Source organism: Acomys russatus, chromosome 17, assembly GCF_903995435.1.
Source record: "Acomys russatus chromosome 17, mAcoRus1.1, whole genome shotgun sequence".
NCBI classification, from domain to species: Eukaryota; Metazoa; Chordata; class Mammalia; order Rodentia; family Muridae; genus Acomys; species Acomys russatus.
In genome coordinates, this window is record NC_067153.1 from 44,157,357 (window position 1) to 44,173,292 (window position 15,936).

General features: G+C 46.7%; 2 protein-coding genes across 3 annotated transcripts in view; both read right to left on the reverse strand.

Moving 5' to 3' along the window:
* Positions 1–2,535: 2,535 nt before the first annotated feature.
* On the reverse strand, positions 2,536–2,908 carry LOC127201056 (60S ribosomal protein L37-like). The gene has a single exon (XM_051159405.1). The coding sequence runs from the start codon at positions 2,894–2,896 to the stop codon at positions 2,594–2,596; it is 303 nt and encodes a 100-aa protein (XP_051015362.1). The 5' UTR covers positions 2,897–2,908; the 3' UTR covers positions 2,536–2,593.
* Positions 2,909–9,472: 6,564 nt separating this feature from the next.
* The window catches only part of Slc25a17 (solute carrier family 25 member 17), a 33,852-nt gene continuing 27,388 nt past the window's right edge, over positions 9,473–15,936 (reverse strand). Inside the window, exons 7-9 of one of the 2 annotated variants that reach the window (XM_051160035.1) lie at positions 15,797–15,892; positions 14,189–14,271; positions 9,474–10,230 (exon numbers count right to left, since the gene is read on the reverse strand). In XM_051160035.1, coding sequence (XP_051015992.1) covers positions 10,083–10,230; positions 14,189–14,271; positions 15,797–15,892 — 327 coding nt within the window. In that variant the 3' untranslated portion in view covers positions 9,474–10,082. Of the gene's footprint in view, positions 10,231–14,188; positions 14,272–15,796; positions 15,893–15,936 lie in introns of both variants that reach the window. The other variant, XM_051160034.1, reaches the window with a different exon arrangement.

Sequence of the window (15,936 nt, forward strand, 5' to 3'; positions counted from 1 at the left end):
ATTATAAACAATGCTTGGCCTGTACTGCCATTATGAGTCAGGCTATTACAGACAGTGCTTTGCCAGTGCTCCCGTTCCAATTAAACACATCACATTTAATTCACCCAGTTGAGCGGCAGCATCTCCAACCGTAAAGGCCTGGCACAAGGACAGAGATGACAATGCTCTTCAAAGGCGTTCCTCTCGCCATTTTGTGTCTTACAGCGTTAGTGAAGGGCACGTCTTCTGACTAGGTTTTAAACTACAGGACCACACAAGCACAGAGCCTTAAGAACCCCTCAACTCCAAGCCAGAGAATAGCAGGCATCTCCGGCTCCTTCCGGCAGGCCAGCTTTTCACTTAGCCAACAAATCAAAGAAACTCTTGCTCCCTCTAACTGCAAAAGCCAATAAACTCAGCCTGCTCTAGCTTTCCATCCCTTCCACCATCTCGCTCCCTTAAAAAACCCATCCCCACACACATTCCCCAGACATCTGCATGAGTGAGTTAACAAATTCATTACGTTCCTTCGGGTAACACAGCAGCGGCGGCAGCGACTGCGAGGATGTGTCCTCCGCTGAGGAGGAGTACTGTTCTCTCGGGCAGACTGGGCCCGGGAGAAGCTGAGGACTCAGCGCCAGGCTCCGTAGGGTTCTTACACACATCACCAACCCAAGTCACAGTATCCTACCCTTTATCATCAGCGCTCTCATTTTATCCGCGGCACCCTTAGTGGCTGTGAATCGCATTTGCCCTGCAAGTCAGCCAACTGTATAAGGGGGGCTGGGGATTGGCTTTCTGCCCCCTGAGCTCTAATGCCTGCTGGACGCTCTTCCAGGGCACACTTAGGAACCTTGAGACTGTCTATGCACACCTGGGAATCATCAAGCGTATTACTCGACTCATTTTTTTTTTCCTCCTTTTTGGTAACTATCCAGAGACACTAAAGGAAGCAGGCAGCACCATTATTTTTCCACAAATGCTCAGAAGTTTTACATAAAGGTCACTAATGCCTCACTTCTCACAAGACATGAATCCGGCCCGTCAAATGCACTTACCTTGCATAGTTCGTTAAAAGACTTCACACCAGGGACTTCCGGGACTCTCCATGCTACCAGAGCCATCTTTCAGTGGCCATGGGCTCCATCCAGCTGGAGAGCCAGCTCCAGACGCCACTAAGGCCATCAGAGAACTTCCTGTTTACAATTCTGTTTCTCCAGAACTAGTCCTGGTATTACAATTTGTATCACTCAGTGTTCTCTAGAGGAACAGAACCAGTGGAACCCAACACATAGCACGCATATCATATACACATATGCAGACAAGGAAGTTAAGTCAGCTTACCACAGGAGTCTCGTACCCGACGGGCTGAACACTCAGTCCACTAGGCTTGGAGCCTCAGCAGTCCCAGTCTGGTGCTGAAAACTGGATGGTCTCTGGAAATCCACTGGTTCAGCGTCAGCAGCGGAGGCCTAGAAACTGTAGTTCTGATATCTTCGCCAGCAGCAACAAGGAAGCTGAAGAACAAGCGGGAAGCCCGCGGAGCCAGAGGCGGACAACCTTCCTTCTGCCGATGCCTTTTTAAAACCCCTGGGACGCTACCAGAAGGTGCTACTGATATCTTTTCACGTATGAAGGCAATCAAGCCGATTCCTCAGGTGAGACTCCCTACGCTCAGGATTTGCACAAGGCAAAGTGATCTTGTAATCAACGATCACACCTGAGAGGAGGGAGCCTCCACTGAAGCCTCGCCTCCACCCAAGTGGCCTGCGGAAATGTCTGTGGAGCTTTCCCTTGATTGCTGATTGGTGAGGGAGGGCTCAAACCATTACAGGCAGCGCCATGGCCATCGCTAGGCAGGCAGGCCAGGGCTGACTAGCTGAGCAAGTCTGAGAACAAACCAGGAAGCAGTGCTCTTCCACGGTTTCTGCTGCAAGGTCCTGCCTTGAGTCCCTTGCCCTGAAGTCCCTCAGTTGTGACCTGGAGGTTTAAGATGAAACAAGTATGTACCCTCCAAGTTGCTTGTAATCACTGTTTATCTTGACAACAGAATGCAACTGTAACGTTACCTTCCACGGGGCCACGCTTATCTACCCTTCCACTTTACCTTCCACGGGGGCCACGCTTATCTACCCTTCCACTTTACCTTCCACTTTACCTTCCACGGGGGCCACACTTATCTACCCTTCCACTTTACCTTCCACAGGGCCACGCTTATCTACCCTTCCACTTTCACTTTCTTCTGCTGAAGCTAGAGCCTGGCTTCTCAGTGAAAAACAAGACCCTGTCAGATGTAGATTTCACCTCATGGACTGGGCCTTCAACCCATTTTCCTTTGTTTGGTTTTCAAGACAGGGTTTCTCTGTGTAACAGTCCTGGCTGTCCTGGACTCACTTTGTAGACTAGGCTGGGCTCAAACTTACAAAGATCCACCTGCCTCTGCCTCCCAAGTGCTGGGATTAAAGGTGTGCGCCACTACTGCCCGGCTCTTCAATCCAATTTTTTGGGGGGGGGGGGGTTAGGTTTTTAGAGACAAGATTTCTCTGTTCAGTCTAATTTTTTTTTTTTTTTTTTTTTGAAACCAGAGCATTTATTTTATGACTGCTTGAAATCTTCAAGATGAACTGGATGCTGCAACAGCTGCCCTCTTGGGGTTAGGTGTTGTTCCTTCACGGAATCCATGTCTGAATCTCCGGTAGACAATTTTTAGGTGTCTCATCCGCCCGGTCCGCCCGGTCCCAGTTGTGTTCCGCCTCTTAGCCTTGGCACTCTGGGTATACTTTCTCTTGCTCTTGGCAGGGCAGCCACATTTGCCACAGGTCGACTTCTGAAGGTGGTAGGCCTTGGAGCCACAGCGACGGCACAATGTGTGCGTCTTATTGCGACGCTTCCCAAAGGATGACGTCCCTTTTGTCATCTTGCTTCTGCCGCTGAGGCCAAAGAGCCAGTCTAATTTTTAAAAAGTGTTTGGCTTCTCCCCTAACATCTGTACCACTATTGCACCAGTATGTTTTACAGGCAGGTCACTGTTGCAAGTCCCAGGAGTGATAGCTGGGTGAGAGCGATCATTCCTTTTCTCCTCTGGTAGCATGTATTGTACGCCCCAGCACTGTGAATGCTGGTCAGCAGGAGAAAAGCTTCTAGCTGGGTACCAGCTCAATCTCTACACGGTGATGTAAGCAGGGCTTTGCCATCTATTGGTTGTGGAAGGTAGCAGTAGCCCTGGCATAGCCAATGACTTAGTAAGATGCAACTCATTCCCGGTACTGGTGTATAATATATGATGTCTAGTTGGGGTATTATTTCCCCCATTATACGGCAACTCCATTTAAATTCCACTTATATATTTTAGGAATCTTCTAGAATAGTAGATTTCGGTGTAGCTTTAAAAAAAAAAGATTTATTTAGTATGTATACAATGTTGTGTCTGCATGTACAACGACAGGCCAGAAAAGGGCACCAGATCTCATTGTGAGCCACCGTGGTTGCTGGGAATTGAACTCAGGACCTTTCAAAGAGCAGCCAGTGCTCTTAACCTCTGAGCCACCTCTCTAGCCCCTCAGTGTAGCTTTTCTTTTTCTTCTCCCCCAGCCCCCTCCCCACCCCCCCACTATTTTTCAAGGCAGGGTCTCTCTGTGTTAGCCTTGGCTGCCCTGGACTTGCTTTGTAGACCAGGCTGGCCTTGAACTCACAGTGATCTGCCTGCTTCTGCCTCCCAAGTGCTGGGATTAAAGGCTTTTTGGTTTTTCGAGACAGGGTTTTTCTGTGTAGCCTTGGCCGTCCTGGACTCGCTTTGTAGACTAGGTCGTCCTTGAATTTACAGCGATCCGCCTGCCTCTGCCTCCTGAGTGCTGGGATTAAAGGTGTGTGCCACCACGCCCAGCTCAGTGTAGCTTTTCTAAAGTTACTTTTCCCTATGTTCTCTCCTTTACCTTGCTCATTTAATTCTCCTATTCTAGTTTCCCTTTCATCCCTTTATAAAACACCTTTCATTCCAGCACTCCGGGGGCAGAGGCAGGTAGAACTCTGTGAGTTCAGTACCAAGCTGAACTATATATCAAGTTCCAGGACAGTCAGGGCTACATAATAGATCATGTCTCAAACAAAAAGCGCACCTGTATTCTATCTAGTTCTCCTTCCTTGGAAGATTCCCTCCTCCCTCCCGGCCCCTGGAATTTTCTCTGTAGACCAGGCTGGGTCAAACTCAGAGATCTGCCTGCTTCTGCTTGCCAAATTCTGGGGTTAAAGGTGTGAGCCACCATGTGAGCTTTTGGCTTTTGTTTTGTTTCTTTGTCTTTCAAGAAAAAAAAAAAATGAAATCGGGTGGGTAGGAAAGAAGGGAGGACCTGAGAGAACTTTAGAATAAGATCAAAAACCATTGTATGAAAAAAATTAAAATATAATGAAAAATTAAAGACATGACACAGCAAAAGAAATGCTCACAATGAAATAAAAAGAGGTGATAGAATACACCCCAAAGAGAGATTTCTCAGTTCAAACAGCATTTGTTAAACACAAATACATAAATACTGTGCAAGTGCTAAACACCCACACACCTGTATTCTGCCCTTAGAACAGCCCTCTTAAGAAGTCATAAGACAAGCCAGGTGTGGTGCTGCACGCCTTTAATCCCAGCACGCGGGAGGCAGACACAGGTGGATCACTGTGAGTTCGAGGCGAGGCCAGCCTGGCCTACAAAGTGAGTCCAGGGCAGCCAAGGCTACACAGAGAGACCGTCTTGAAGCCCCCTCTCCCGCCCAAAAAAAGAAATCATAAGACACAAGCTTTGCAGGTGAAGTGACCTGTGGCCACAAGGCTATAACTACATGCTAGATGGAAACTGAACCCAGGTCTGGCTCACAATCCAGAGTGCCTTCTCATGAGACCACAGTCATATTACCCAGACTGCTGGAGGGTGTCGTTGTGCATTGTGTATTCAGATGCTGATCTCTGTCCCCACATACCTGGTTTCAGACTTTGGCATTGCCATTACGAAGCGTCTCCCGCCTCGGTACGCTGTAAACATGTTCCTCATCACCTTCTGAGTAGTTCAATAAAGAGCTGAAGCCAATTGCTGGGCAGAGAGGATAAGGCGGGACGTCTGATCCAAGTGAAAGGGTCCCAGGTGGGGACCAGAGAGAGAGAGAGAGGCATGAGTCTCCATGAGGAAGGACACAGATGAACAAGGAGGTGCCAGAGGGAGACTAAGATGGCAGGTGATAGGCCATGTGTCTGGGAAGAGGCCAGGCCAGTGTCAGACTAGCTGAGTGTCTGCCCAGCTATCCTACCTGAAGCTTTTACTAAATATAAAGGTCTCTGTGTCATTATTTGCGAGCTACTGCAGACACAGGGGGAAAAAAACCTTGCATTTTTACATCCAGACACCTGTATCCCTAATCAATGATAATAATAGTTACCACTTATTATCAAGCTCCTACAAGGCAAGCTGTGTGACTTCATTTGACACTAGTGACCACCCATGAGATAGCTTTATTAGCATCTTCACTCCAGGGCTGGAGGGATGGCTCAGTGGTCACAAGCTATCTCACTGAAAGACCTGAGTTCAGTTCCCACCAGCACCCACATGATGACTCACAACCATTTCTAACTCTAGTTCCAGGAAATCCAGTGCTCTCTTCTGAGCACCAGATTTGCAAGTGGGGCACAGACAGACATACAGGCAAAACACTCACACACAGAAAATAAAGTAATATTAAGAAGACAGACAGACAGAAGAAGGAAGGAAGGAAAGGAAAGAGAGAGAGAGAGAGAAAGGGAAAGACAACAGAACTCCAGCCCACAGTTAAGGAAACTGAGTTTCCTGACGGCTGGGTTTGAGTGAAGGTCTGTCTGATCCTAGAACAAACTCTTCATCGTCCCCGGAATGCAGGAGACTCAGCTTCAGCCCTGACTTTACCTAGGCACATCTTCTGACAGCTCTATTACAATGTCCTTGTAAACAAATGAGGCCACTGCTACCCGTCCCTACCCACTCTACTGAGGAGAACAAACTAAAGCTTCAGATGAGGAAACTGCCATATGAATCTGGATGCCGTCCCAGGTTCCACTCAGTCCCCACTGCGTGAGTGTGAGGGATACGTCATTGCTCTCACACACCCTCTGACGTAGGGAACATTAGGACCTTCCCTTAGTAAAGAGCCGAAGTGCAAGGAGATGACAAAGCCTGCGAGTTGGTGGCAAGCCTGGGAAGAAAATCTGAGATTTCTAGCTCCCACTGTTCATGTTCTCAGGTACAAGTGTTCTTTACACTTCTAAGTTAGCTGTAAAATAGACAATGTAGAAACAGTGTCCACTTCAAAGCAGAGACTAAATACAGAAATTTAACAATTCCACTGCAGTGATGCTAAGGTAATCTCTAAGGTGCTTTTTGTTGTTTGGTTTTTCTTTCTTTCTTTCTTTTTTGCTGTTGTTGTTGGTTTTGTTTTGGTTTGGTTTTTGTTTGTTTCTTTGTTTTTTTCAGACAGGGTTTCTCTGTGTCCTGGACTCACTTTGTAGACCAGGCTGGCTTCGAACTCACAGTGATCCTCCTGAGTGCTGGGATTAAAGGTGTGTGCCACCACCATGCCCAGCTATCTCTAACTTTCTTAATCCCTGTAGTCTAAAGAAGCTACGCATGATTCAAGAGGGGAAAGTCCCCATTCCTTCTAACGGACACCAGCTCTTTAACATGCTCAACTAACCCATTACTAACTAAAGACTACAAAGCTAGCTGTGATTACCTAGTTTCAACTGTTGGACCTATCCCCTTCTTCAAAGAACAGAAAATGTCTTTACTAAACTGTCCCTCATAAAATCAGAGAAAGAGGGGCCAGGTGTGGCATACACACTTTTGATTTCAGTATCTGATGGCAGGACATGGTCAGTGTGAGTCTGGGGCAAGCATAGTCTACATAGTGAGGTCAAGCTGGGTGCGGTGGTGTGCGCCTTTAATCTCAGCACTCAGGAGGCAGAGGCAGGTGGATCACTGTGAATCCAAGGCCAGCCTGGTCTACAAAGCAAGTCCAGGACAGCCAAGGCTACACAGAGAAACCCTGTCTCGAAAAACCAAAACCAACCAAACAAAAAACAGACATACAAACAAACCAATAAATAAATAAAAGGGAGAAAATGAAAAAGACGTCAGAGGAAAAAAACGTATGAAATACGTTCTCATACCATAAACATTTACATGAGCTACATACTTTGGTCTAGAGATTATTCTCACACACGAACCCATCATTCTCAGGAATTAAAGCAAACAGCAGAACTGAAGTGATTGTGAAGGCACATTAACACCATCCTAAGTCATTCTCCTCCTCCAGCCCAAACGGCAGTCTCCTGCTCCCTCCAAGAGCGCCAACAGAAACACCCAAATCGTAACACAGTAAAATAAAAGGCAGTAATGACGGAGGGGCTGGGGAGACGGCTTAGCCAGCAATGCCAGCATGAGGGCCTGAGGTCGAACACCAAGATCTGCACAGAGGTGTGGCACAGCGAGGCATGCCTACAGAGGTAGCGCTGGGGAGGTGCGAACAGGTGGCTCCTGGGGGCCTGGCAGCCAGTCTAGCCAGCTCAGTGAGCTCCAGGCTTAGTGGCAGACCCTGGCTCAAAAAGATCAAGGGGGATAGGCAATGGCAGCCTCTGGCTTCCACAGGCAAGTGCACACTTCCACCCCGCCACACACACACACATACACACACACACACACACACACACACACACACACACACACACACACACACACAGCAATGGGACTGATTCTGTCTTCAGTAAGGACTCAAGTCTGGCTCTCTTTAATGTTTGTTTTCTAGAATACACAAACCCCTTCAGTTATTACTAGTTTAATAAGCACACACTTTGGAATCACCACAGGAGTAGGAAGAAACACAAGAAATTTCCACACAGAGTCCAGCTCCACAGAATCCCCATTACTCTGCAACCGACTGAAAACATAGACTCGCTTATACAGTGTGTCATTCCGTCAGGGACAAAAACCAAATCCCAAGAATCAAAGCTGTTCCATTAAGAAGCCACACTTGATCTTAGACAAGAGGCTGAGAATAAAGAATTCTATAAATGTGAAGAGAATTTACTTTGTGGGTGGGTGGCTCGAGCTGTCTCGATCCGCTTCTGCTGTGTGCTGAGGGAAGCACTTGATGACTAGGACGCTGAGATTCCTCTGACGCCATCTTTCCTACAACAATCTAGTTTTCCTTTGAGAGAAATATTTATCTGGCTTCTGTAATGGAAGCTGATCCCATTTCCTGTGGGGCCAGTGGCCCTAAGATCTCCTGAACTCTATTATAGCCGGGAATTACCCCGGGATCTTGTTAAACTACAAAACATGACTCAGAGGACCTGGGATGCAAGCCTAACACACTCTGAGCTAACGCCAGTGCTACTATTTGATGGGCCATATTTTATAGTAGTGGGACTCCAAGGAATGTTCTCAAATAGAAATAACCTGCACCAAATGCTTCTGAAAATACTGCGTCCACACAGAATCTACAAAGAGAAGGAGCATTCCAGAGTCTGCACAAGAGTCCGCGCCTCTCAGTGCATGTTCTGCAGCCCTTGTTTAACCACCCGGCTGCACACTGTCACACTGTTCTATTGCTGTGATAAAACACCATGACCAAAGCAACTTATACAAGAAAGCATTTCACTTGGGGCTTAGGTTTCAGAGGGGTAAGGTCCATGACCATCAGGGTGGAGAGCATGGCAGCAGGTAGGCATGCATGGCGCTGGCGCTGGAGCAGCAGCTAGGAGCTCCCATCGTCTCAGCTGCTGAACATGCTGGTATGGATTCTGAGAGGAGAGGTATATGAGCCCCAAACCAGAGGCTTGGCTTTTGCATCACTTCACGTGGCTTGGTTGTTCATCACTTCGAGACTCTCCTAGAGAGAAATGCTCCAGAGAACACTTCAAGGTTCTGGGCTCTGGCTGTGGCAGCCTCTTTTGCTGAATTGCGGGGTTTGCTGTTGAACAGGTCTTCTGGAAACCTGACAATAAAGAGTGGAATCGCCCCAAGGAACTGAGTCTTAAAAGGGCTACTTCTCCTGCCCTCATTAACCTCTTTTCCTAGGGTAGGTGGCTGGAAGGGAGGTATAGGCATTAAAGAACCCCAATAAAGTAAGTTTGTAAAAAAAAAAGATCAAGGCCTACACATATCTTGAGGCACAATCATGTGGCAGAGAGCAAAGTGAGAATGGTGTGATCTTTGAACCCTCAAAGCCAGCCCCCAGTGACACACTCCCTCTAATAAGGCCACACCTCCTAATCTTTCCCCAACAGTTCACTAACTAGGAACCAAGTGTTCACACATGAGCCCACGGACAATTCTCATTCAAACCACTGGACACACCCACTTAAGACCTTAATAAAGAACAACTTTAATGAATGATTTTTGTTTGTGTGCTGACAATTTATTGAGGCTTGTCTGATTGGAGCTTGCATAAATGGATAGACACATCAAGGCTTTTTTTTTTGTGTGATAAAAGACAATTCAAATAAATATGTATTTAAAAAAAACATGTCAAACACTAATGGATAATGACATTTACAAATTTTAAGAAAATCATTTAGAATTAATCATTTTCATTTCCCCCCAAAAATAAACAGCTCACTTAACTCTCTTTAAGCAGAATGAAGAGAGTCAAAGAGAAATAAAGTTGCGCCCACGGCACAGGCATGATGTTAGTTTCAGCGAGGAACTCCTTACCAAGGTTAAGACACACAGAAGTATCTGAGGAGAAATGTTTCTGAATCGTCTGGAAGGGTATTTAGGGAAAGAAAACAAGTGGCAAAGTTGACAAAAGCTTTAGATGCAAAGTCCATTTCCCCTTGAGAACAATTAATGAACACCCACAAACTTCCACTTTCAGGTTTTCAAATTAGTCTAACGTCTCCCCCCAAATCCAACCGAACACCATAAGAAATCAAGTTGGCAACAGGCTTAGCTGTCTATACTCGCTGTTTAGCCTTTCGTGCCTTTCCAGCCGATGCCAGGAATGTCTGCGGTGTGGATGGAGCCTGAGGGAAAGGAGCACCTGGCCTCTTCTCTGTGCAGCACGCGCATCTCCGCACTGTCCTGTGGGCGGAGCTCAGTGCTTGTGTGAGCTCTTCAGGCCCATAACGGTGAAGGTGGCAGCTGTCAGCTTCTCGTACACCAGGAACATGAGGGCAGCCGTGAGCACCGTCTGGAGCAGCTTGGCTTCGAGGCCTTTGTAGAGTCCCACGATTCCAAAGCGTCTAATAGGAAAGAGGTTGGGAAAAAAATAGGTTTTCTTTGTAAAACTCAGCTCTTGTGTTGGGGAGCTGCTGCCCTGATAGCTTCTCTCTGACAGGGTTTCACTTTAGGATCAAAACAAGTAATGGAGGTTTGCAATCCCAACAGTCTGCTGCCGGAGCATTTCTGAGGGACAGATAAAGCTCAGTGCTGAGGGCCGTCCATTCTGTCTTTATAGGATGCAGATTCTGAAGGTTTCTGAAGCCACCATAATGTCCTAAACCAGAGATCTAAGAACATCTAAGTTTAATGGGCCCCAACTCAGGTATTTCAGCCTAAGCGGCCCTAGTGGTGGGAAGGCCGATAATTGGCTTACATCATTTTAACCTCGGTAGAGCTAAGGGAAGAGACAGAAATGAAAAGCTGCATGATTCCCAGACTGCCTGCACATTTGGTCCTAGGGTGCAAGTGACATACATCAAGCACCCGCTGGTGAAAATACAGATCTGCCAGCCCACTCCCAGAGTGTCTGACCCATTCATTTTGGGACAGTACTCAAAAAATTTGCATGTCCAACAAGCTTCTGGATGGTGAGGAGGAGCATTGCTAGCCTGGGGAGCGCCACTTAAGTCTCCTCAGAGAAGAGTGCTTTGGCTAGAACTCTATTTCTAGAACTCTAGAAATAATAATTACTCCAACGCTGTTTGCTGAAAGCGAGTTAGTCTCTCAGGACAGATCAACAGCAACTTCAGCCTGCGGACTGATATTACAGCTATCTAGTGCCCAAGTCAAGCTACTTTATAGACTTGTTGGGGAAAATCTATTATGGGCCAATCATGTGAAAAGTAGGAAGCAAGACTGGACCCACGCAGAGGACAGAGGCCGTCCCTTTCAGAGGGCTACCCCTGTGCCCCTCAGGTGACGTCCACCCACAGTGGGAACCCCAGGGCTGCTGAGGCTGCTGACTGCAGCTGCATCCCAGAGGGACAGCACAGACCCACACACAGACCCACGCCCGGCTCCAACTGGGTTTCTTCTTACAGACAGCGTCTTATGTAGCTTAATCTCGCCCTCAAATCTCTTATGCAGCCAAGGCTGTCTTCAGCTTTTGATTCTTCTGCCTCTACACGTGTGCACATCACACCTGGCTCCAGGTGATTGCGTGTGAGTATGTGTGTACGTGTACACCTTTGTTTGCACATGTAGAGGCCAGAGGCTGATTTAAGTCACCACCAAGCGTTTTTCTATGTAACAGCTACGGCTGTTTAGGAACTCACTCCATAGCCCAGGTTGACCTTGAACTCAGAGATCCACCTACCTCTGCCTCCCAAGTGCTGGGACTAAAGGCATGTGCCACCACCACCTGGCAGATACAAGTATTTTTGTCTATTAAATCCTACCTTTTGGCCGGGCGTGGTGGCGCACGCCTTTAATCCCAGCACTCTGGAGGCAGAGGCAGGCGGATCGCTGTGAGTTCAAGGCCAGCCTGGTCTACAAAGTGAGTCCAGGATGGCCAAGGCTACACAGAGAAACCCTGTCTCGAAAAATCAAAAAAAAAAAAAAAAAAAAAATCCTACCTTTTGTTTTGGCTTGTTTCCCTTGGCTGTCCTGGACTCACACTGTGGACCAGGCTGGCCTCAAACTCACAGAGATCTGCCTGTCTCTGCCTCCCAGATTACTGGTGTGCACTACCATGCCCAAATACCTTACTTTTTGAGACAAGGCCTCACATTGAATCTAGACCTTGCCATTTGGCTAAACTGGCTGGACAAGCAAACTTCCAGAACCCATGTATTCTCACCCAGGAGTGTTGCAGGTGGGTCTGGCATACACTGGCACACCCGGATTTTTCTGTGGGTGCTGGACATCAGAACTGAGGGTCTCATGCATGCATGGCAAGCACTTACTAGCTGAGCCACCTCCCCACCCTTCAAGCGTTTCTTAATCACATGAAACTGAAGAGTCTTGATATGTTGTTTCATTGTCAGTGACAGTAACCATTAGCCAGATGTGGTGAATAAAAATTGAAACAATGAGCCAGGCGTGGTGGCGCACGCCTTTAATCCCAGCACTCGGGAGGCAGAGGCAGGCAGATCACTGTGAGTTCGAGGCCAGCCTGGTCTACAAAGCGAGTCCAGGACAGCCAAGGCTACACAGAGAAACCCTGCCTTGAAAAATCCAAAAAATTAAAACAATGTTTCTCAGTAGCATTGGCACTAATTCATGCAGCTAGTCCCAGACCATGCTGCTGCACAGTGCACTTGTTCATCTGGCTCTGGGAAAATTGCATTCTCCAAATCTGTTTCTTGATGTACAAAATGGGAATATAATTACTTTTCTACAGGGCTGAGTGAGGACCAAACAAGACCAAGAAACAGATGTGAAAACACTTAATTTGCAAATTATAGGACCTCATCAATTTCTAAATACATCTTGTTAGTTAAACCTCTTAGTAACACCCATCTTCCTTAACCTTCTCAGTGCTGGCGAAATTTTTAATTTCTATCATTCTTAGAGGTCAACTGACAATGTCTCTAAATGTATAAATTTTGAAATTATAAAATGTCAAAATTATATGTGTTCTAATTCTCTTAAGTAGCTAACTTCACATAAAGGACCTTCTCTCCAGTTATGACTGCTCAGTTATGTACAAGGCTCAGTTTGTAGTCTTCTCTAAGCAATGTCTGTTTAAAAGAAGAGCCTCAGGCAGCCTAGGCACTCCTCAGCAGGTACACTGGTGTATAAGTCACAGTGACTAAGATTACAAAATGATGAAGATGGGGTGTGGGAACCAGGACCGAGCGGGCTGCCTGCCTGTCTTGCTGTTGCATGTCCTGTGTTTAGCAGCTTCCGTGTCTGTGCTTATGTTGGCCAGCTAGTCATGTTTACTGCTCTGAAAACGCACCCCCCGCCCCCTTTGGGACTTTCCCTCGTGTGCGCAATCACTTCTTGAGGGATTTCACCTGCGAGAGGCATTCCTGCTTTGCTGCCTATAAAAAGGCTCTTTGGACACTGAATAAAAGCCGCCGTCGCTGCTGCTGCTCTCTTAGAATGAAGGACCTGCTGTTTTAGTGTGTGTGTGTGTGTGTGTGTGTGTGTGTGTGTGTGTGTGTGTGTGTGTGTGTGTGTGTGTGTGTGTGTGTTAAATCCGCAGTCCCTCGCCCTTGACTCGGTACTGCGGTGGCAGAGGCGCCACAATGAGGCAGGCGTTCTGTCTCAAGTTTGAGGCCACCCTAGTCTACTTACCAAGTACTAGGCCAGTCACTGCTACATAGCAAGACTCTACCTCAAAGAAAAATTTTAAAAACCCAGTAAGCTACATATATGTACTGAAAAGATTTGTTTTCTATAATTCTCTAGAAATGTGCATGCTTTATGTGACTTCCTCTTGGGAAAGGAACAAGAAGAGAAGGAAAATGTTTTATAAATATATATATATATATATATATATATATGTAACATTTTTTGACATTTAATGGGTTTTAACGTGGTGAGTCTTTTGTTTATTTTTGAGATAGGTCTCACAGTGTGGCCCCAGATGGCTTAGAAGTTGCTTTATAGCCCAGGTTGGCCTCAAACCCACTGAGATCTGCCAACTTCTACTTCCCATGTGCTGGGATTACAGGCGTGCTACAGGCATGCACCATGATGCCTGGCCTCTTTAGCCTTTATTTTTTCTTAGTGCTAAGGTTTGAACCCAGGGCCTGGCACATACTAAGCTCAGGCTCCCCAAAGAAATTCTGTATATTTGTAACTAGCAAGGACTAAGGGCCTGGCCGCTCCCATAATTCTCCACACTGCTGTCAAGCCACACTAAGCCCCTCAACTGAAAAGACGTTAAACACAGGGAGTGGTCTTGAAGGCTGCTGCTGCTGCACTGGAGTGAGGTCAGCTCATGCCATACTCCGCTCCCACTTGTCCCCACCCCAAAGAGGAGGCTGCAGAGAGGGGAAGCAGGATGGGGGCAGCTACATAGCTCACTTGACTCGCTGGTGAAGAAGATAGAGAACATTCCGGAGACTCCCCAGTGTCCTGTTTTCTGGATTTAGTCTATGACGTCCAAACTGGGAAGGAAGGAGGGGAAAAAGAGATAATTACTTTTTTTGGGGGGCGGGGCAGGTTGAGACAGGGTCTCTCTGTGTAGCCTTGGCTGTCCTGGACTCGCTTTGTAGACCAGGCTGGCTTCGAACTCACAGCGATCCGCCTGCTTCTGCCTCCCAAGTGCTGGGTTCCCAGGATCTGGAGTCATATGATCTTGACATGAGTGCCGGGAAGTGACATGGGTCCTCTGTTCTTAACCACTAAGTCATTTCTCCAGCCCTTCTTCATCTTAATTTCTACTTAGGAAATTATATTGGAATAACATATCATAGCACAGCATTTGATAATTAAAAAATCCAATTAGCACCAAATTTTATTAATTCTCTTTTTCAATTAAGTAAATAAAAAAAAAAAAATTTTTTTTTTCAATAAATAAATCGGTTTTTTTTTTTAATTGTTCTGGGGATTGAGCCAAAAGCCTTCAATATGCTAAAATGGATGCCACGCCACTAGCCTACATCCTTAGCATCAGTGACTTTCACTTTTACAGAGAATCATGGGAAAATTCTACAAGCAAAGACAAAAACAAAGCAGAAGCACATGAGTGGGATGATGAGATGCAGGCATGGGCCAGGGGTGGTCATGTCCAGGTCCGTAAGACATTCTGCCTGGCGAACACTGATCAGCCGAATTCCTGTAGTCTACACTCTTCAAATCGTATTACCAGGAATGTGTTAAACCACTTATGCGAATGCTGGTGAAATCCCTTCTATCAAGAGCCAGTTTACACACACAAAAAAATAGCACATCATCAAAAACACTTTTCATGGAAAATAGTGTATTGTTTTGGTTGGTTTTTTTTTTTTGTTTGTTTGTTTGTTTCCAAGACAGGGTTTCTCTTGTAGTCCTGGCTGTCCAGGACTTGCTTTGTAGACCAGGCTGGCCTCTGCCTCCCAAGTGCTGGGATTAAAGGCATGAGCCACCATGCCTGGTGGAAAATAGTGTTTTTAACTGATACACCACCTTCGTTTTCTCTAGCAATAAATCTATCAACTGTTCTTTCTAGAAGAGAATTTATTTTAGTTTTTAAAGATTTTTAGTTTATTTTATTTATATGCGTTCTCTATCTGCATGTACACCTGCAGGCCAGAAGAGGGCATCAGATCCCAGTATAGGTGGTTGTGAGCCACCATGTGGTTTCTGGGAATTGAACTCAGGACCTCTGGAAGAGCAGACAGTGCTCTTAACCATCTCTCCAGTCCCTAGAACAGATTTTTAACAATATTTTTGTAGTGCTAGGGATCGAACCCAGGTCCTTGCATATGCCAAGTATAAGTACGCCCTGGGATAGCTGTATCCTGAGCAACACACCAGGCCGCAGCACAGGTCCCAAACCCGCCCACATCATAGCTCCACTGCTAGCAGAGAATCACACACAGGAAAAAGGGGCAACCCCACTCGGGAATACCACCTGCATGGTTGCTTTTAAGGTCTTAGGCTGTATTTCTGATGTCACTGGACTTACTTTAGGGGAACCCCAGCACTCACCCTCAGAATCGACTGCACTGTCTGCATGGGATAGGTGACTGTGGTGGCAATCGCTTTGGCTACTGCTCCAATGATGAAGACATCCAGAGAGGAGAGCTGGAGAGCAGAGGAGGAGCAATCTCAGTCGAGCCAGGACACTT